Genomic DNA, 22,193 nt, shown 5'->3' on the forward strand with positions numbered 1-22,193 from the left:
GACTGTATTATGAGGCTCAACAATGGGCCTCAACAGAGGCCCCAAAACATCATGAATCAAAATGGATATAACACTTCAAAGCCCCCCTAGAGAAGCTAAACCAGACTTCAACTTCATGCTAACTAGCTAAATTCAGACTAGCTCCAGGCAGAGCTACTCCGGTGACTCCAAACAGTATCATCCATGAACACGTGGACTGGAGAACTCTAGACAAAAAACAGAGGATGGTGGCTTACCAATGCAAGTTTTAAGTGATTCAGTAAGGCAATACAGGGATATTGTTACATATATTTATGCATAATTATATCTGTACATATGAACACGTATTATGTGCATGGTTTTATTGGAAATTTGTTTATAATACATTATGTCCTGTAAATTAACTAAGTGGAAATCAAATAACTTGTTCATACAATAGAACAGAGTATCTCTGTAGCACTGGCTGGTACTAAACCAGCTGGTCTAGAGCCATTTGCCAAACACAAGTGGTGCTCAGAGTCAGTAACATCTGAAGGCAGTCCCTCTCGCCCCACCCCCAACTCCCATAATTGTTATAACAAATTATTTAGAACAATACCTAGCAACTGATGTAGTAAGGACGTAATTTTTAATTGATAATTAAAAGGGCAAGTATTTGTTCTTCATGAAAGGTTAGAGACCAGCCTGATTTAGCATGCGGGTAAGAAAACAAAATCTGCTGAAACAGCCAGACAGCAGTGTTCCTTTCTGCTGCCAGGGGTTCATTCACTTGCAACAGTGTTTCACCAATTCTCACATTTACCTGCCAGACTAGGCTGAACTAGAACTTCTAACTAAAACCAAATAGGCAGGTTTCAAAGCCACAGTCCTTGGAAGTATTTTTCCCTACCTGTACTTTAACTCACAGCAATACTCCAAACAAAGAAGGATAAACGTAAAGGCCAGAGTATCTGCTTATACAGGGACAGTCATTGCTTTGGTTTTCTAAGGGACGATGCACCAGAAGGCATTTTAATCAAACGTCTTTTAAAACTCATCTAAGAGACAACACATCTTTATGACTGGCAAATCTACTCAAGAAGTATACCTTTAGCATCACAAGCTATTTGTAACATTTTTCCCCCCTTGGCATAGTTAAGGCTGTGTATGCTTAGATTAAAGACACTGAATTGTTCTGCATCCTTTGAAGGATATTTCTTCAAGAGGAGCGACTGCAAGAAGAATGAGTCAGAAAAACATTTTTGCTAGCTACATTTCTCCTCCTACTAAAAATATTAATTTTATGTTGATCCAGTCAAGTAAACTTTCACAATGCCTATGGTTTTTTTTTACCTCTTCTCCATCTCAGTCTACTAATAGGGAAACTGAAAAGAGCTTCAAAGCAACAGATTAGGACTAAAAAGACTTCCCAGTTTACTTCAACCTAAGGATTTAAGATTTCCAGAAAATCCTCATTTCCTGATGCAGTCTAGCTTACATGTTTTTGTACAATCCTCTCTTGGAAGGCACTGACTTCATTTCTGAGACGTAACTCCCAGTATTTGTGGTACAGAAAGACTACAACCTGATACACAAACTTCTTCATAAAAACAAAACCCAAACATTTTAATGAAAACTACTACTGATAACAAAGTAGGAGAACCAAAGCATTATTCTTAGAATCATAGAATAGAATCATAGAATCGTTAAGGTTGGAAAAGACCTTTAAGAGCATCGAGTCCAACCGTTAACCTATCACTGCCAAGTCCACCACTAAACCACGTCCTCAAGCACCACGTCTACCCTTCTTTTAAATACCTCCAGGGATGGGGACTCAATCACTTCCCTGGGCAGCCTGTTCCAATGCCTGACTGCCCTTTCAGTGAAGAAGTTTTTCCTAATATCCAACCTAAACCTCCCCTGGCACAGCTTGAGGCCGTTTCCTCTTGTCCTATCACTTGTTACTTGGGAGAAGAGACCAACCCCCACCTCGCTACAACCTCCTTTCAGGTAGTTGTAGAGACCAATAAGGTCTCCCCTCGGCTTCCTTTTCTCCAAACTAAACAACCCCAGCTCCCTCAGACGCCCCTCATAAGACTTGTGCTCTAGACCCTTCACCAGCTTCGTTGCCCTTCTTTGGACACGCTCCAGCACCTCGATGTCCTTCAGATATTCTTATTCTTCAGATAAATTATACAATACACATCCAGAAGTGCACAGAACCGCATTTTCAGTCGAAACATGGACACTATCAGGTATCCAGAACTTCTGAGTTCACATTAGTACAAACCTAGGGTTCATACTCTAGGTTTCTATTCTAGAAGTACATGAGTAAGATGAGAATTGTCATTTTACCGAGGGCTTGCATAGCACAGGCGTATTACAGATGCATACAATGATTAAGGACCTCAGACGTATGGCAGGTAGAGAACCTCAAGTCATTCAAATGATAAACTAGAAAAGGAAACTAAACATTTCAGTCTACACAAGCCACTTAAACCAGTTTCTGTATGAAACAATGGATTAAAAAAAAAAAAAAAAAAGAGGAAGAAAGTACCTCCTGTCCAGTAAGAAAGAGTAAGAGATCTCCTTCCTCTTCTTCACACATGTGAATTTGGATCACTGTTCGAATGGCAGCCTCAAGGTAGTCCCTTTCTGGTTCTGGAGTATAGAATATCTCCACGGGATGAGTGCGACCCGGGATAGTTAGAAGAGGACAGTTATCGAAATAGATCTGAAACTTGCCAGCATCTAAAGTAGCACTCATAACTATGACCTGTAGGTTTGGAGGACAAAAAAAAAAAAAAAAAAAAGTTACTCCAAAGGTTAACAAGAATTTGTGAAATGTTATGCACAGATATGTAATAGTAGGACCTAAACTGTTGACCGTGATTTAAGCTTGCTTTTATCACCTGAATACAGCACCCTTATTACAAAGGTCCAAAAAAATTCCTAGTCAAATATGGAAACATTAAGTTACAGTTATGTTGTTTCTAGTATTTTCCTCAATACAAACTGCATTAAGAATTTCCTAGGGTTATCTTTCCAATACAGATTATCATTAGATCAAAAAACAGTTCATTTACTTTAGTTGATGACAAAAATCAGCTAATGGTAAGCACACAGATGCCTTATTTGGTATGCCTGCAACTAGAAAGGAGATGCTGTTGGGCTTTGTCATTACTGACCTTCAAATCAGATCTCTGTCTTACAACTTCCTTCAAAACTCCCATCAAAATATCAGTAGCCAGTGTTCTCTCATGGGCCTCATCAAGAATTATAACACCATAGCGCTCCAGCAAAGGATCATTCATTGCTTCACGAAGTAACATACCATCAGTCATATACCTGAATACAAACAAAACCAATTTAAACACAAAATTTTATTTACTAAGTCTGATACAGAATTCTCTTCCATATCATTTACTAGGTTGCTTCAACGAAGCTTTTAATCAACTTTTTTTTTAAAATAGAAACATCAGTAAACTATTTCCAACAAGGTAACAAGCTCATTTTAAGTTTTCAAATAGAAATTACTGCAGAGTATAAGTGAAATCTGGGAGTAAGGAGGGAAGCTTAGAAAACGGAAAGGGAAACAAGGTTTAGCAACATTTTAACTAGTTTGTGGACTATTACTGGCAGACTTCCAGGTCTACAATCAGAGACAGAAAAGAAAGGGGGAAAAAAAATCCCTCTGAAATCCTAGAAATATTATTTCTACAATTGTTTCTCCCCTTCTCTGTTTACAGATCATCTGTTCACTTTTTGCTTTTCCGTCTCACTTAAATTTCTTTTTACATATTCACTTTATTCTCAGCCTTCAACTACTTGTATGAGCAAAAGAGAAGATATCTTTTTGATAGAAAAGCACTATTCCTTGAATCACACTATGTGGAATCCTTTTTAACCAAGCATTCTGAATGTCATCTCCAAATGGCCTGGTTCCACCCACACAGTACAGGAATCTAGAACAGCTGACAACTAAAACACTATGGATTATGCGTCCTAGAGTCAGGTACAGGCCAGTTTTAAGATTCTGGTAGTTATCCTTACTGAAGTAAGCTACTGAACTTCACCAGGATTACCCCAAGTAGGAAGATACCACAGACAAAGGTCAGCTGAACGCATAACACAAAGAGAAACCGGATGCTGAAGAGCTTTATTCTGAATAGCACCTTAATCGTAAAAACGCTTCTTCAGATCACCCTCTTCTTTATGGATCACTTAAAATTAATTTCCCCAGGGTGTAGTGGTTTCTTTAGGAGCAATGACTCATTTTCAATTCTGCTCAAGCCCCACACCCCAGGTTCTCTCAGCTCATGCTCCTGTCTCTGTTCTTCACTCAGACACAGAAAGTGCCTGTCCATAGATTCATTCCCCTCCTTTTATAACTTTCCTCACACCCTTTACTACCCTGTGATTGCCCCCCCCCCCGAGTAGGCTATGTTATACCTTTACTGACAGTTGCCATACTTACTTCAGAATGGTTTTTGCACTACTGCAGTCTTCAAATCGAATAGAGTAACCAACCTCCTGGCCCAGCATGACATCCATCTCATCAGCAACCCGCTGTGCCACACTCATTGCAGCTACTCTCCTAGGCTGAGTACATGCTACTCCCCTCTTTGGTCCAGGTAGTGAGCGCATGTAGTCAACACACCATTGAGGGATCTGTCAAGAATAAAATTCAGTTTCAAACACATTTCAAATGGCCAGATGTAATCTGTAACCTTTGTATTGTATCAAATAAAGTTAAGTTATAATTCTACCGAGATGCCAACTGCATGCACAAAAATATCCAAAGCATGAGAGCAGATAGACTAGTTAGTTGGACCCAATGCCACTAAATAAAGCACACTCGCATTAAGTCTGTACCTAACTATCTTTGAAGTTATCAAGGAAATACATAGGTTCACAGTCCCTTTAAGCACTGTTAGATCAGTACCTTATACAGATATTTAGCAGCAGCCAACATGCTCCAAAGCAACCAAAATCAAAGTTAACACTCAGAATTTTGAGATCCGTAGCACAGTTTGTTGTTTTAATTTCTACAGTAAGCAAATTATACTTTGTGGCTTTAAGAAGCAATGCTTATTAATACACTAATCAAAAATAAATATTTTCATGATAAAAAAAAATTTGTCTTAGCCAGGAATCACAACAAATAAAATTAACAAATAATTAGTTATGTACATTTGGTTAATTACTGTTCTTTTGAAATTTTATCAACTAGATATGAAACCCCTATGTTTTCCTTCCTATGTTAGCACTCATTTTATTTGTCAGTCAGCAGTCTTCTGCTCCTGTTAGGAATACGGAAACAGTAAGAATCACCCAAAATAAGAAGCTTTATTCAGAAGAATTTCTACGGTCAGTAACAGCTTGATGAAGATGGAATATTCTTAACATGTTCTCAGTGTGACATTTTATGAGGAGACATCTCCAGGCACAACTAGTTCCAAGTCTACAGATCAAATAAAATCCACTCCTCCTCAATAATTGCTTTTCAAAGTACCCTTAAAAGCTCATGCTTACAGAGGAAAAAAAAACATTTATACATTGCACCAATGCAGAATAACATGAAAAGCAGTATAATTTAAACAAGGAAAATTCTTCTTCTAGAATACTGTATTTCCACAGCAACACGGACATAACTGAACACTAAAACATACCTACAAGCAGACAAGTGTAGACTGTAACGAAAAACATCTTTTTTTAAAATGGGAGAACATACTTCCATTATGAATACAAAAAAAAAAAGAAATCAAAGACTATCAAAATACGACAGGAGACTAAGACTACGGTGAAGACGACTCAAATTTCTGGAAATCCTATTCAAAACTAAAAATAATAGCAGTTCTTGAACACTGACAGCATGAACCTGAAACCTTATCCTGTAACACATACACACTCCCCTAATCGGCAGCATGGAGAAAGGAATTTGCTTCCCAAGTCACTAATAAAAACTCAACTCTAAGCATATTAGGCGAAGCTTCTTGACTTTAAACAGAGCAAGTCCTGAAATAAGCTTTAAAACAGCAAGTCTGTTGGACCACCGTAGCATAAAAAAAAAAATTTACAAGTGGTTTTCCAGTAAACAGCAAAACCTACAGCATTGGTGTCAAATGAAAGAAAAGGGCTATATAGACAGACTTCAATGTCTTAAGCTGATTTAGATGACCACCAGAATACTTTTCATGTCCAGCTTTAAAAGAAATACAAACACTAGGAAAAAGGACTGTGCCCTACTGCATTTTCCAATTCAGTCATGACTGGGAACATAGTGAACACTTCTTATCGTCTGGTTCTTGCAAAACCTAACAAAGTTAACTCCACTGACACAAAAAACCCTACAAATCACTAAAACCCTTGACGTTCCTTAAAAAAAGCCCTTTATCAATATCAAAGCATGAGGAATAGCTTTAGTTAGCACCCCCCTTAACCTCAAGAACTTTCTCAATGAAGAGAGATTTTTTTTTTTTTTTGCCATAAACATGAGGAGGTAGGGACTACACGTACAGTGGCCTCTAAGATCAAAGATAAATGCACTAAGGGCTGCTAAAGACTACTCCAAAGTCAAAGGACAGTCATGTTTTTGAAGGGATGCAGGGTAGGAGAGGGAATAGCACTGTCCTTCTGGCTTTTCTGAGCCACTTCAATTTACTGAAGCTTTCTCCGTTATATGGTAGAAGTCTCAGGATTTTCATTAGTTGAAGAGGTGTCAGACTTTTACCCATATCAATTCTCTTGTGGACTCCAAGGACAGCAGGAGATCATGCTAAACTCAGAATCACCTTGCTTCTGAACTTCACCTCCCAAGAAAACTTGCTGACAAAGTGGCATCCCTTATGTCAACAAACATCCTACCCTTTACAGTTAAGGCTCTCAAGTGAAAGCAGATGCTACTCTACTATTCCATCTACGTAAGAAATTTAAATTATTATACAGCACCACATATGATTCCACATTTAAAAGGGAGCACACGTTGCAATTATAGCAAGTACTTAACCTTTTTCTAAAAGAAATTCAGCACACCTGTTCCACCACTAAGCATGTTCCGGGAGCATTTAAAGAAAACAGTTAACTTAAAAGGTTAAGTTTAAATTACAAATCAAGCCATTGCAAACACTGAAGACTTGAAAATTAATGGTCTTGGTTTCCAATATTCTTCTTCAGTGGGTTTTTTTTAAGTCTATGTGGAACACGACCTTCACACAAGTTTTACCTCCTGTTGTTTCCATTGTCAAAGCCAAGTATTTCCAAACCTGGATGCTCTACAAGACTAAACAGAAAACATGCACTAATAATCAGGGAAGGGACCTGACAGGCAGCAGCTCACTCTCAAAAAGATTATCTACTACTATATAGCCTTCTACTATCACCAAGAAAAGGAAGATAATAATTCTGGAAGAACAATTCACTTTATATTTCAAATGCCAACCTTATACCAATAAAAGCAAGCATGAATAGTTCATGTACACCTTCAGTTTGAGCATTAGAGGGTTTCTTAACCACAACTATTTATCTTGCTCCGATCAACGAATGCGAGGAGGAGAAAAACAACCACCCCCCAACTGGTTTTAAGACAGCACTTGATCACAAAAAGGATTTGATATTATCACATGCAAAACAAGGTTTTCACTAAGTGGCAGCAGGATCATTTTCAATTATATGTTCCTACAGAGACACTCTGAATTGTTCCAAAACGTATCTGCGTTCTCATAAAGTGAGAAAATTCAGAGGAAGCAATGAAGCTTCCAAGACAGCTTATGTGCTTTTGGTAGCTTAAATCCCATGTTTTAGGAAAGATGCCTTAGGTTTCTTAAGCCCTTCCAGAAAATAAGGGGTAAAGAAGTACAACAATTCAGGGAAAGCTTTATGCCTAGGGAATGATATGACAGGAAGATGTATTTGAAGTTTAAGTCATAGATATTAAGAACACACACCCTTTAGATCTTCAAATTCTCAGATCATGCAATGAGAAATCTCATTTTCATATAGATAAGTACCAAATTTTTTTACATGATGTTCAGAATACTCTCTCTTCCAAGTAACTATATAATCAAACTTTCCTGAAGAATTCTATGAAATCCTGGTCTCGGCTTACACATGTTAAAAAAGTAATATGGATAATGCAATAAGGTTCCTTCCAAACAAGACACTGGTTCCTAAAATCTGCAGCAAGAGGGGCATATAACTTCAAATATTTCAGGTACAGCTATAAAATGTATTCAGTGTCCTACTATGTCCTTCACATTTTCTAGACATCCAAATTCTATTTTATGACTAAAAATTTATTTCTGTAAGACTTTCTGTAAGTTAGCTATAATCCATTTTATGAAGACTAAAATATCCTTCAGGTTTTATTTTCTGCCTAGATAAAAGGAATTTATCAGTTAACAGAACAACAAACTTTTTCACATCGATTTTAAGCAGCAAACCAGAGGACAGGTTACGGTTTTGAGCAAATTTGTCCTGCTATAAATGCACAGTGGTGTTCCTTATATCACAGAATCATTTGGATTGGAAAAGACCTTTAAGATCTTCAAGTCCAACCGTTAACCTAGCACTGCCATGTCCACCACTAAACCATGTCCTCAAGCACCACATCTACCCTTCTTTTAAATACTTCCAGGGATAGGGACTCAACTCCCCGGGCAGCCTGTTCCAGTGCCTGACTACCCTTCAGTGAAGAAAATTTTCCTAATATCTAATCTAAACCTGCCCTGGTGCAACTTGAGGCTGTTTCTTCTTGTCCTATTGCTTGCAACTTGGGAGAAGAGACCAACCCACACCTCGCTACAACCTCCTTTCAGGTAGTTGGAGGGAGCGATAAGGTCTCCCCTGAGCCTCCTTTTCTCCAGGCTAAACAACCCTGGTTCCTTCAGCCACTCCTCATAAGACTTGTGCTCCAGACCCTTCACCTGTTTACTCATCCTCAAAATTCTTCTTAAAGGTTAAGGAGGCTCTGCAGATCTGTTATCACTATTTTCAGTGCTGAGGAAGATTTTTAAAGCCATGAATCTACAAAAAAACCCATGACTTTAACTGGAGCACTGGAAAGCTATATGACCTCTGAGAAGTTTCAGTACCAAGGAAACACAAGTCACTTCCTCTTAAGTTTGAATATCACCAAAACACATGATCCAATCAAATTATGTCAGAATTGCATCTAACATTTCAATTCCCTTTAAGTTCATATTTATAGCAGTAAGTTTCAGAAAACACTAACAAGTCCTTATTTCTGTAATTTTTTTCTCCTACCTTCCAGCTGCTACGTACACAAACAGCTAAATAACCTACAGATGTAAATTTGGAACCATCACCTCGGTTTGTGGATTATACACTTCTGCCTAGCCATTAAAATCTTTTATCTTCCTTTACCAAAAAGATAACTACCAATCATAAAGCCTAACAGAAGTAGGGACTAGAGAACAGGACTGGATTGAGAAGGGGGAAGATGCCAAGAGATCCTTCTCACTTTCATATTCATTAAACAAATAAAACATTCATCAAATTAGTTTTGCTCACTATTTGCGAGGTGTTCTTACACAGTGAATTTCAAGAAACCAAAGGAAGTTTCACCCACACACACAGCAACAGTCTCAACCTTTAAAAACTGCAGTATCATATAGATAAGAACTCACCTGTGTTGTTTTACCAGACCCAGTCTCTCCAACCAGCACAAATGACTGATGCCTAATCAAAATATCCGTAAATCTTTCTTTATATTCCCAGACAGGAAGTTGTAACCTTTTTTTCAGGATGTCATAATATCGTGGTGTATGTGGTAGATTTGTGAAAGGGTTAATACTGTGTGGAATCATTGCTGGTTTTATAGTTGGTAACCCAGCAGCTGCATAATACGTAGAATTAGATGTAGGTCGCAAATCTTTTTCCTTGTCCCTTTCTCTGTCACGATCTCTATCTCTGTCACGATCCCTGTCGCGATCTTTAGAACGGTCATCACGGTCCCTGTCCCGGTCACGATCTTTCCTAAAATGAGTTAAGAGACACAGCAGAAAATGAGATACTTGAATATTTAAATGCAGAGTAGGAATTTAAATACAAAGCAACTTTAAAGGTCTAGTACAAAGTGGATATAAACCAAATCTTTCAAAAAGCCTTGCAGACAGCTACCTGGAAGGATAAGCATCAAACAGTAACAGCATATGATGCACACTGAATATTAAATACACATCATTACACTCATAGTATATAAGCACTACCACAGTTCCTCTCATTCCAGGCAATACTGAAGAAAGCCTTCACATGGAGAGCATAATCTTAACCCTCTTCATTTAATGGTTATGAAGAATCAGCTGTACATCCTAGGACTTTTCTCACAATTCTTCCCATCCCTACTTGCTGCTGCTGCGGAAAAATAAGAGAACACTAAATAGTCTTCTTGCCTACCTAGCAAGGAAATTATGCTAACCCACAAAAACTAACTCAAGATAAGCAAGCCCTGGAAGAAAAGGTTGATTTTAACATCCCACAATTACTTTGTAGCGTTTTTTGTTCAAAGTCTTCCATACAATTGTGACTCAATCAACTTTGATATACAGGTTAAGTCTGAAACTTAAACTTAAAACCAGCCACTACAGTTCATAGAATGATAGAATCATTTAGGTTGGAAAAGATCCTCAAGATCATCAAGTTCAACTGTTAACCTAAGACTACCAAGTTGTACCATCTTCTCCAGTGTCGCCTCCTACCACACACTTAAAACAACCAAGCATTTACGTATTCCCATTTGTTCCAAAAGAAAAACAGTATTGTTTTCACCATAGTTATCCACTCAAATTTCTATCTCTGGCCTCAGTCTAAGTGGCAGTTTCTGATTTTGAAAATCCATGTACTTGTGCTTGCACATAATCTCACTCTCCCTATGAGCACAGAAACACTTGCAAAGAAATCCCCAGTTTGACACAAAGAACTATAGCTCCATGCTTTTAATAAAAATCCCAAACTTATCCTAATTCAGCACTTTGAAATAAGCCCCACTTTACAAAAAGGCCCCATCACATTTTAAACTAGTGTAAGTCAAAAGATTAGTGGCATCTTTGCCTGCAAAACTGAGGATATCCTCAGCTTCAGCTTCTTTTGCTCATTATGTTAACTGGAATCCCATAAAAAAGGCAAAGTAACAAGCTACATCAACACCAGTTTTATAGTAAATGCACATATAAACATTTTTAGGAATAGTCATTAAGGGAAAACAAAACCTCCTCCTCTTCTTTACCAGCACTCAGGCATCCCTGAAAGAAAGAGTAGTGACCATTTCTTAAGAAAACTGTTGGCCAACACTCCTCTCCACAGCTTTTTTTTTTTTTAACACACAGCTGGCATTCAAATGTAACTGTTGAAGTAACAAGCAAATTCCCACCTACAGGGAAGATGAAGTAATCAAGACTATATTAGTACCGATTCCATAAATTTTAATTCAAAGTGTGCTGCACATTAGAAGCAACCACCACTCTTGTTCTTGTATAAATGAATGTAATCTATGCAGGCTGTACTTTCTTCCCCTCAATACTTCAACATATTATGGCTTCAGAGGTTGTCACAATAAGTCTTTTTTTTTTTTTTTTTTTAGAAGTCTTCTTTTAACACAGACCCATTGAAAATAAAGAAGGATTACAAAACATATGGTTTATTGTCACTTACCTAACTCACTTTTATATAGATTTTCCTAAAACTTTGGACACTGAATTGTCTGGACATTAAGGCCCCTTTAGATCATTTTCTTGAATCTGAGATACCATAGCTTCAACATTACTTCTAACATGGTCAAATATTATACAAGCTGGAAATCTCTTCTTACTGTAAAATGGCAGACAAATATTGCAGAACCCAATAGGTTCATATTCTCTGGTATGAAAAAAGTTACCCCTGTTACAAACTGAAGGAACTAGGCTCCATTGTGCTACACTTAATGGTGGAAGAGTCTGATAGCATGTATCAGACAGGAATGAAGCGCTGGACTTGCAGTTAATGAGCTATTCACAAACAGATTTTTAAATATCTGCAGGTATTGGGATAAACAAGTGCATCATCAGACAGTAACATCATTAATAAGAAAAGAAAATAAAGGTATAAAAGCACTTTAAGAATGGTAAAGACAGGGTGAAATGCAACAACCTGGTAACAGCACATACCTCACTGAAGGGAAGAATAAGACACACTACTAATGGGAGCTTTTTTTGTTTGTGGGTTTGGGGTTTTTTGTCTGTGTGTGCTTCTGAAGGATTTTTATTCTTCACTGGTATCTAGTGAAAGTATAAAAAGCCACACCAACAAAACAAACTATTCCACAACCATTTACTTAAACAATATGTCAGAAGCTTCTACATCACAGATCAAGTGTACTCTCAGGTAAGCTTCAGCCTCACATAAACCAGCACTACTGCTAAAATGAACGGACCCACACTGTTGCCAACCCTTCCCATGTGTTGGTATAAGCATTTCAACGGCCTTGTGAAGAACAAGCCCTCCCTAGACCCCCTCCACCAATGTTAATTCTAACTCAGATCAGTTCTCTGATCTAGTCTCCCAAATACTCGCTTGTAGCACAAGGGAGAGGGCAGCACTGTCTTCTGCTGTGTTGGTAGCAATTTGTGTGGGCTTAAAGCATAGATAAAAATACAACCTCAAGAACAAGACAGTGGATTAAATGGGCTACAAATACGACCCAGAATGGAAAGTCCTGTTAATCTCCCATTTCTCAGTTTCTTCACTTAACTCTTACAACTATTTAATCATACAAATAAGAAAACAAACCTATCAAGTGTCATCTACATTTCAGAAGTAAAAAAACTACTTACAGGTTAATCAAGAGAGTTGTGTCTCTTTCTTGTTTTAAAAAAGAAAAAGAGAAGTGGGGGCAACCAGATCTCAGCATAGAAGCAACACAACATATAACACGCCCTCAAACTTACTCTCTAATGCTTTATCATTTTATAGCAGCGCTTCCCCCCCCCAATGCTTCCCAGTCTCCTGTTATTACTGGAACTTAGCAGACACATCCAGACTCCTTTGGTCAACAAGAGAAAAGCAGAATGACAGTTATGCTGCCATATGAATTTACTAAACTTTCTAAAAATGCAGCTTGGCAGTTCTTCATTTATAAATTGTCACATTTAAGCTACTTTTCATTATTGCACAGAGAAGATTTATTGTTCATTTCTGGGTTTGAGATCAAAGAACCATAATTTAATTACATTTGTCTTGTGCCTCAATTCCACAACAGCCTCTGTAATCAGAAGGGGGTTGGGTTTTTTTTGCTTTGTTTTTCAGGTGAAGTAGTCTGGTCTGTTATCTGCTTTCTCTTCCTTATGTCCACACATATATAATACATACACACATGGACACAAAAGAAACACTGTAGAAATCACTAAGTCAGAGGATGAAAAGCACATAAAAATGAAAAAGGAAACAAAGGGCACAAGGTAAAACCACTGACCATCAGAGTGAAAGTCTAAGCAGATCTAATAGAACATCAGGGTTATTTCTCCATTACTAGACATGGCAATAGCCGATACAAAACAGCCAATGCAGCTAGAGGATTTCTGTTCTATACATAAAAAAAACAAAGTACAATTAGTCTGAATGATACATCCCAGTCACAGATTAACTGTGATGTTACACAACAACTGAAGTATGTTTAGAAAAAAATTATCAGATTTTAAGTAGTATGTATGCAATTCACATAAACACTGTAACCAAAAACCTTCCATACAATTCCCATTTTTCCAAAAAGTTTTTTACTTCATAGATAATATTTCAAGACTGGAAGAAAACAGATGTCATGTCGGTGCTTAAGGTTACACCAACAGTTACAAGCCTGTTGGCCTGGCATCATTGCCATGTAGAACCACACACACCAACACAGGCCTCAATTAAAAAGGAACTAAAAAAACGCAGGGTAACTTGATACAACTTTCATATTTAGTCAGGTGGTCCAGTTTGAATGCAAGATAAACTACTATTCTGCATGTGAAGTGGTAACCATCCAAGGAGCTAATTCAACTTAATCCAGCTCCAAAACCAACTAAATTGCATAAAGGCCCTCTCAGCACAGAAGACGACATGTACATACATGCTATTAACAAGAATCTCTCTGTGCATCTTCCTTACAGCCTTCCATAAGCTGTAAAACCAAACTACCCTAAAATAAATCAACACAATGTAACATTAGTTACACGGCTTGTGCTACATGAATTAAGGTTTTAAGTAATATTAAAAATAATCGCGCTCAGTAATTACGCTTATAGTGACTTGTTGTCAGTCCTATGCCATTTAATGCTTTTATTGGCAGAGGAGGAGAGGACAAAGAAGGGGCACAAGACCAGCACTTGTACAGTTTTCAGGTGCCATAAAGGTCAAAGACTTCTGGTTAAAAAGTTTTACCACTGGTGGGAACTCATTACAGTATACACAAAATGGTAAGACTACGACTTCAGGATGACAGCAGATAATCCATTAAAACAATGCCAAATAAAACCATATCAGAACTATAAAACCCACCAACATACAAACAAGGAAATACCGACCTGTGATTATCTTTACAACCAACCGTAACAGCTGTACCACATTTAAATAGTGGCAAGTTTTGGCACAACCGTTTGAAAATTTTACAAAAATCTCTTGTACAAAAAAGCTGCATGCATACAACTTTTCTGTATACACAGAAGAGCTATTACAACTTCTGGCAAATCATCCAAAAACGTACTAAAGGATATAAATAGCTCAATACATTTATTTAAAAAAAAAAAAGATTACAGTGATCCTACATACAGGAAATAGATGTTCAATAATAAACATTCACTTTTGTTCAGCAGAGAAAAATGCATCAAACTCTAGGGGCTAAAAACTGAACCTATACAAGCTCAGCTTTAAAAAAAAAAAAAAGGCAAGTTTTACAAAGACTATCAGTGAACACTAACTGCTATGGTAGACTTTTAGTTATTGCAAGCTTTGAGAACAAGATTAAGCATTTTTCTGAGATAAATACTCTGGTCCAAAACAATGCTGTTGGATGTTAGAAATGGCTTAATTCACGGAAGTCTTTTGTGATCCATCAAGAAGGATAAACTAGATGAAAGTAGTATTTATTTGTGTTCCTTTAGACTTCAGATATTTAAAGAGCCGCCCATCGGCCCGCCTTCCCCCCCCCCCCAAATTAGAGGGTAAGAGATTATGTAGAGAAGGCTCTAAAACAACTGTGTATAAAAGAACAGCACCAGTGTATTGTCTGTGTTCCTGCAATTTCATTAACGTTAATGAAAATCTGCTAAAGTTTGTGGAGTACAGTGCTAAAACTTTAACCTTTGCAAATCTAAGGAAAAAAACATAATCCCTCCCCTGACCTCTACCCCAAAACCCGCCTCACCATCGATTCTTACTTAAAGTCAAGCATATTCCGGCCGGTTACCGAGTGAAAAACGTTAACAAAGGGAACAACGTTCCTACCAGGCTAGGCACTAATTATACAAACGGAACAAACCTCATGCTGACCTCTAGGACCACATTTGCCAGACCTCTCAGGCCAGAGAGGGGAAGAAAGAAATAAAAAATGAAGGGGGGGGGGGGGGGGGGGGAGATGAGATAAAGAACGAAAAGAGCCGCAGACAAAGCCGGGCGCGGGGGAGTGAGCCGAGCAGCGCGCCGCCCCCGACTCCGCCGCGACGGGAGCCCAGCCCAGCTCGCCCCAGCGGCTGGTCCGGCGGCTTCCTCCCCTTCCCCCTCCCGACACCGCCACACGAGGCTCTCCGCTCCCCACCACCGCGCTGCCGCCATCCGCCTCCTCCGCCCCCACCGAGGGGCCCGGCCGCGGCAGAAAGGCCGGTCCCGGGCCTAGGCCTAGCGCTCCAGGGAGCCGCCGAGGCTCCTGGGCCTGCCCAGTCGAGGCGGCGCCGCCGGGGCTTCGCTGCGCGGCTTCGGCCGCTGTAACCCTCTCCCTCCCCGCCGCATGGCGGCCGCCCGGCTTCCCGGGGAGGTCCAGCCCCGCGAGGAGCGGCCAGAGCCGAGGATGGGGAGCGGATTGCGCGGGAGCCGCTGTGATCCCCCGCACGCCGCAGGCCGCGCTCGCCGGCCCGGGCCGCGCCGCCCCTTACCCGTCGGTGGTGCGTTTCTTGCTGGAGCTGTAATCGTCCCCCAGGTCTAGGCGGTGGCGCTTGGACATGGCGGCGGCGAGCGGGGCGGCGAACGGCCGCTGGATGGGGCGGCGGGTCGGCGGCCGGCCGGGGCTGGGTGCGGCGGGGCGCGCTCTCCGCTCCTCAGGCAGCAGCAGCGGCGGCGGCGCCGCGAGGCCAGGCACAGACACTAAAATGGCGGCCGGAAGGAAGCGCCGGGGCTGCGCGAGACGCTAGCGCGCGCGGCGAGGTTGCGGGTGGGAGGGAAGAAGGCGGAGCGCGCGCGCGGGCGGGCCCGCCGGCCAAAGCGTTCCCTCAGCGCGCGCCCAACGGTCGGCCCTGCCCCGCGCGCTCCAGCGGTCGCGCGGGGCCCGCCATGATGCCGGCGGGGCCGGGGCGTTCCGCGGCCGGTTAGGGCCCGGCGGGCTGGCCGCCGCCGTCGATGCCCTGCGAGAAAAGCCCCTTCCCGCCGCCCTGTCTGTTCACCCAGGCACGCGTGCGCTGGAGCGGGAGTGCGCACCAGGGTGGCTGCCTGGGCAAGCCCCTATTTTAGGCGGCCGCAGGCTTCCCCGGGTACGTTGGTCTTGCGTGCGGAAAAGGGCAGTCTTCACAAGTCATCTGTAGCAGCAGAAATACTGGAAAACCAGGGACATTAGAGCTACGTGCTGTAAAAGCACATACAGCCTTGAACTACTCAGATGTCAACAGCAAGTGTTCATGGCAGTGTATTCCATGAGGAAAAAATATAACTGTCTTTCAAAGACCCCGAAATACAGTTGTTATTTTTTTGCCGCTTTCTCTTGTAGTTTGCCTGCTGTGCCAACGTGAGATGACCAGTACGAGGGAAGCCCGTGTTCATAACACAAACATCACTAGACCTGTTCAGTTCTACTACATCAAAGGCTTCTAAGCATGAGCACGGCTACAACAGCGTTTCGTAACACAATTCCTGAAGTGAAACAGAACACATGAGTTCGAGCACCATTTCTTAACTACAGTTAGGTTCTGCTTGAACATTTACAGTTGTAATTAGTTATTTTTCACACTTCCAACCGGCGTAACTGCCAGCAGAAATCTGCAGGCTTAAGCCTGATCCAGAAGAGTTGGTGCTCAGAGTTGTTTGTTGTGCCCCTGAGCTGTGTTCCCCATCTCCCACTTCCCCCATCACCTTTTAAGAACTGGGTTAACCATTCACACAAACAGAACTTGTCCTCTAACTGAAGGCACAGGTGAGCCTGGGTAGAAGATTAAGTCAGGCAATGAGATGCCTGTAATGACCATGCCTTCAGGTCAGAAGCACACTTAGTGCTCGATTGACCAGCCTCTGCTCTCACAACAACTTCCTTCAGCCTTTGGTGCTCCTTCCCAGCACTAAGTCTCAGCAGCTGCCTCGCCTTCCAGTGCAGTCACTTGATACTTGAGCACAGCTCATAAAAGCCAATCTCTAAGAGCTGCTGGAAGGGCAAGAGGCCCTGTTCTTGATGCTTCTGGCAGCTATTTGGAGAGCATCAACCAATGGACATTCTGTTCTCTGTTCCTCCCCTCTCTGTTCCCAGTCTATTTCACGCTCCTTCAGCACCACTGTAGTAATTTAATTCATACCATTGACAAGTAGTTTTAAGATAGAAGCTTAAAGCACTACCATCATACTAGTATCTCTCTTCATCTAGGTACATTTATTGAAAAGTGTACACTTTGCAAGGCTTGCTCCCTGTCACTCTTCACAGCCTTTCTGCCAGAGATTACCACAACCTTTGCTCAGCTACTTGCATGAGCACTCACTCCCTAAGCATTTTGGTCAAAGGAATTGGGTTAGTTCAGATGTTTTAGATATTAAATTTTTGTTAACTTTGTCTGACTGTGAGAGCAAGGGAGCATTTACATAAACGGCTCAGCTAACAAATACAAAAGTGGTCAGGAAAGATCATCTAGCAGCAGTGACCTGTTCCACAAGCACAGCCAGCTCAGCAAGTGGGTGTTTGTCCATAGCTTCATGTTCCAAAGATTTTCTGGGATTACATCAGTATAACTACTAAAATATTTCATGTAGCAAAGTCCTTAGAGTATGTTCTTTAGTAGAAGAGCATTCCTGTCCCTAATTTTAGATAATATAACAAAATGGCGCCCACAGCTCAACTGCGGAGTTCTAAACAACAGTGTAATAAAAATAACATTTGTCTGTTTGGAGTTATCAACTGAAATAAATGTTCCTGGAAAACTGGATTTTGAGCTTTCCATATGAAACTGGAAGTAATTTTTCAAGTTATATTACAAAAACACTGGAATATCTATGTCAGAAGGATACCAGAGGGTAAGTGCTACAGGGTGTCTCTCTGTGTCCCAAATATCAAGCTTATTTTTTCTGATGGTGTGGTAGCGTACACAGAGCTGCATTCTGAGAACGCAGCTCAAGGAAGGCTTTCTACACATCTCCCCAAGTGGATTTTAAGTCATGGCTGTCTTAAACAAAAACAAATGAATATTGAAAGAGACTGTTTGAATAGCACACTTTTAGCTTCTCAGAGAAGGGAGAAAAAAAAATAGTGGCTAGGTCTCCCTGGAAAGTGGGAAGACTGGGGAAGAAGATAAAAGCATTACATGCATTAGTTGGAATGAGCAGCTACTGCTGTGCGGTTCTCAGAAGGCAGCAACTGTCCAACAACAGGAGCCTGGAGAGCTCTGCAGCTATACATTCCAGATCTTGATTGCTTCTCCCTATGCACAGCAGCATAAAGCTGCTTATGGTCTTGCTCCAGGTTACCACATGGCCAACACCAGGGAATTTTCTGCTTTAGGAGGTAGGAAAAAAGGAGCAGGTATCTCAGCAGGCATGAGATCTTAGGCTATACCTCAGCAGCAAATGCAAAAAAGAAGGGAAGAAGATTGCGTGTTAGTTGGGGTGAGCAGCTACTTGAGTGCTATGCCCCAGACTGATATCCCACATACTGTTTCACTTTCTTAACAATACTTTGCAAACTCCTGAACTCATCCTCCACCCAACCGTGCTTTGAGCTATACAACTGCATAATAAACAATCTGGTCCCATCCCAAAGGGCTTACAATGTAAGGCCTTCATCCTGCAAGCACACACATGCCTTATTTTACTAATGCAAATAATCCTTTTAACTTCAAAGGGATTACTAAGAGTAGCAAAACTAAGCATGTAGGTAAGTGTTCGCAGAATTACAGCCTAAATATAAGATGAGACGAGAAAAAAAGATTGGTAAGCTCAAATTGACATAATGACAAAGTGATAAGCATTACGTCAGAAGCCTAAAGGATAAAAGGAATGTGTAAAATAGGGCATATTTAAGCATATTTTCTGCCTTTTCAAAGGCATTTGTTAAATAAGAGGGTTTTATATTCCCCCTCCCCCCCAAGTCTTTTATATCCATATATAAAAATGAAAATCTTAGATTACTGAAACAGGAGACGTTTATATGAGTTGCCATTTAACCATCTACTCTTCTACTCTCTATTTCTTACCCTAGTTTTAAAAAGTATACTCACTGGTATCAAAATCCTCTTAGCCAATTTCCAGTGAATATTTCTTTGCTTTTGGTGTGGGCATAATACTTACTATGCTATTTGGGTTGAAAGGAGCATTAACATTTAAAACTGAAACAGCTTTAATTTTTTTTTTTTTTAATGATTGTGCATTGCCTTCTCCCCAAAAGAATAGACACGGGTTTCAGACAAGCTGTAATTCAAAGACCTCTGTCAGAAACCTCCTGATCCAGGGTAGAAGTCTAGTGCCACAGTTTAGGATGTTATTGCCTGTAGCTAATTCCTTTACCCCTGTGCTAGAGATTACCAAGTCTATAAAGGACAGAAAAATGACATCTATCCAGTTTAGCATCTTAGTTGAAACACACCTTCTTCAATGGCTTAAGCTAAAACAGGAGATGGTGAAGTGAAACCACAAACCACTGCTACAATGGAAGGCATAATAATGAGCAGAGCTGTAAGACAGACAGCTAGGGAAGGTTAAAACTGCTAAAGCTTGTGTGTTAGAGCTCTAAAACCTCTGTAGTACCTATTACTTTTATGGCTGGCTGGCCTGTGGTAGACCCTAAGCTACAGTCTGTATGCTCCCAATGCTATGGCCACACTTGTGCTGCCAATATATTTTTTTAATAGTTTGCTTTTTAAAAAGAAATCTAACCCCTATTTTTTATAAATATACAAAACATGATATTAGATCATTTCCTGCAAACTACTTTAAAAATATTAAAACTGGAAGTATTTCTGATAATTATAATTGCAATCATTGTTTTAAAAGAATATATGTGTGCTTATATATATATACGTAAATGGGTAATACCCTTCAAAAATGATGCAGGAGCCTTAAATACAAATGCTCATCACATAAAAGCTCTCATTCTGTCCTCCCCCACCAAGCCCATGTAAATAAATGGATCTTATCCTCATGTTCCGTCATATCATCAGAGAAAGAATACTTGAGACAAGAACCCACAATCAGAGTGTGTTTAAAAATGTCAGACTTCCACATTTTTCAAATTTAAAAATATGAAGATGAATACATGAACTGATCTCAATTTCTGCAGAGAAGAAAAGAGGCAGCTTCTCTGTAATTACAGAAACTAATCTTTGCAACACTTCAAATATATATAAATCAACACTTTGAATCGCTCTGGGAAGTACGCTGTAGGAAGCCAGCATGGCAACAGCAGTATTGCCATGACAGAAAACTTTATCAGCCATACAGGCACTATCTGAATTTTGTGAATGGTTATTAAACGTTATGCCATATAGAACACACCATTGTAACTGGGTCTGCAGGTCAGAACGGTCTGAATTGTTTCGGTAAAGTTTCATAAAGAAGGAAAAGAGAGAGAGAGAGAGAGAGAGAGAGAGAAGGAGAGCGAGATTGCAGTTGTTGTATCTACTAGAACATTAACCAGAGTGACAAATCACTTTTTAAAACAAATCCCATTCTCTAGAAGGAAATACATTGTTGTAGACAACCAGCTGCTATTCTAAGCTCCTCAGTCACCTGCTAAGGCCTTATGGTCACCTGTAGCAGCCTCTGAGAAACCCTGCATGAGCAAGTATTCATTATGCGCTTTGAATATAAGTTGAAGAGACAGTGTAAATACAAAATATTACCCCTGGGTAAATTAGGTTATACATCTAATTTACAGTTATTGCACACTGAATTTAGACATTGTTCTGGTAACTTCTAGATCTTTGTGGTTAAAGTGGCATTGTTTTAATACCTTCCACGTTTGGAAACATCTGAAGCTACAGGCTAATATGTTGTATGTGAAGGCAGTTTATCTTTTAAGCTCCTTACAATCTGTCTGGTTTCTAGGCCAAGTCTGAAATCTTAGGAGAAGCTCCCTAAATATAAGGTGCTTTTAGGGAGTAGTAACTATTTCATGGGGAACTGTTTAAAGTCAGGAAAAACCACAATTTCAAGCTTGTTTGATCTTGTGGTAGAATATTGGAAGAAGAGCAAATAAAAGTTTTTTGGTTGGCACTTCTTTTGCAAAGGTCTGATTCTTTATTGCATTTTCTTTGCAAATTTTTCACACGAGCAGAAGAGAAAAATGTACTACATTGGTATATATTTTTCATTCCTTTTGTATTGAGTACAATCATCTCTCATTCACTATTGCATTAGCTCCTTAAGACTTTTTTCCTAAAGTCATCTCTTTAATACAATCTCTAAAACATTCATATTCATGCTTAAGATTAGGCATGCTGGATCTACCAGTGGTACATCTTCACTCTGAGTATCTGCTTAAGTATTAGGAAATTTATTTGCTTAGTTTCTGCTATCCAGAGCATACACAGTTTCAATAAGCTAAGATTACAAAAAAGCTAGTGAGCAGTGAAATAGGTGATCTAATAACCTCTACTTCATGGACTACTAACATCTAAAGTGGTAAATGCTAATCCTTATCTTCATAATAAGTTCTGATTCTCAAACCTCTTAACAAAGTAATAGCAGTAGAAAATAATACAGACTAAAAATCAGAAATAATTTGTAACAAACCATAAACATTAACAATCATACCTTGCCCAGCTGAGCCAAATTTTTTAACAAATAGTCTTCCTTATTCTTTCCCCAGA

At 39.9% G+C, this 22,193-nt stretch overlaps 1 protein-coding gene across 1 annotated transcript in view; it reads right to left on the minus strand.

Annotated features, from left to right (window-relative positions):
* DHX15 (DEAH-box helicase 15) overlaps window positions 1-16,315 on the minus strand; it is a 51,817-nt gene extending 35,502 nt beyond the window's left edge. The window contains exons 1-5 of the mRNA XM_087735830.1: window positions 16,077-16,315; window positions 9,606-9,954; window positions 4,436-4,629; window positions 3,147-3,306; window positions 2,516-2,734 (exon numbers count right to left, since the gene is read on the minus strand). Of these exons, the coding sequence (XP_087591956.1) occupies window positions 2,516-2,734; window positions 3,147-3,306; window positions 4,436-4,629; window positions 9,606-9,954; window positions 16,077-16,144 (990 nt within the window). The 5' untranslated portion in view covers window positions 16,145-16,315. The remainder of the gene's footprint in view (window positions 1-2,515; window positions 2,735-3,146; window positions 3,307-4,435; window positions 4,630-9,605; window positions 9,955-16,076) is intronic.
* Between the last annotated feature and the right edge of the window lie 5,878 nt (window positions 16,316-22,193).

This window comes from Nipponia nippon, unplaced genomic scaffold (genome assembly GCF_047370975.1).
Source record: "Nipponia nippon isolate SJK-2023a ecotype South Korea unplaced genomic scaffold, ASM4737097v1 scaffold_6, whole genome shotgun sequence".
Classification (NCBI taxonomy): domain Eukaryota; kingdom Metazoa; phylum Chordata; class Aves; order Pelecaniformes; family Threskiornithidae; genus Nipponia; species Nipponia nippon.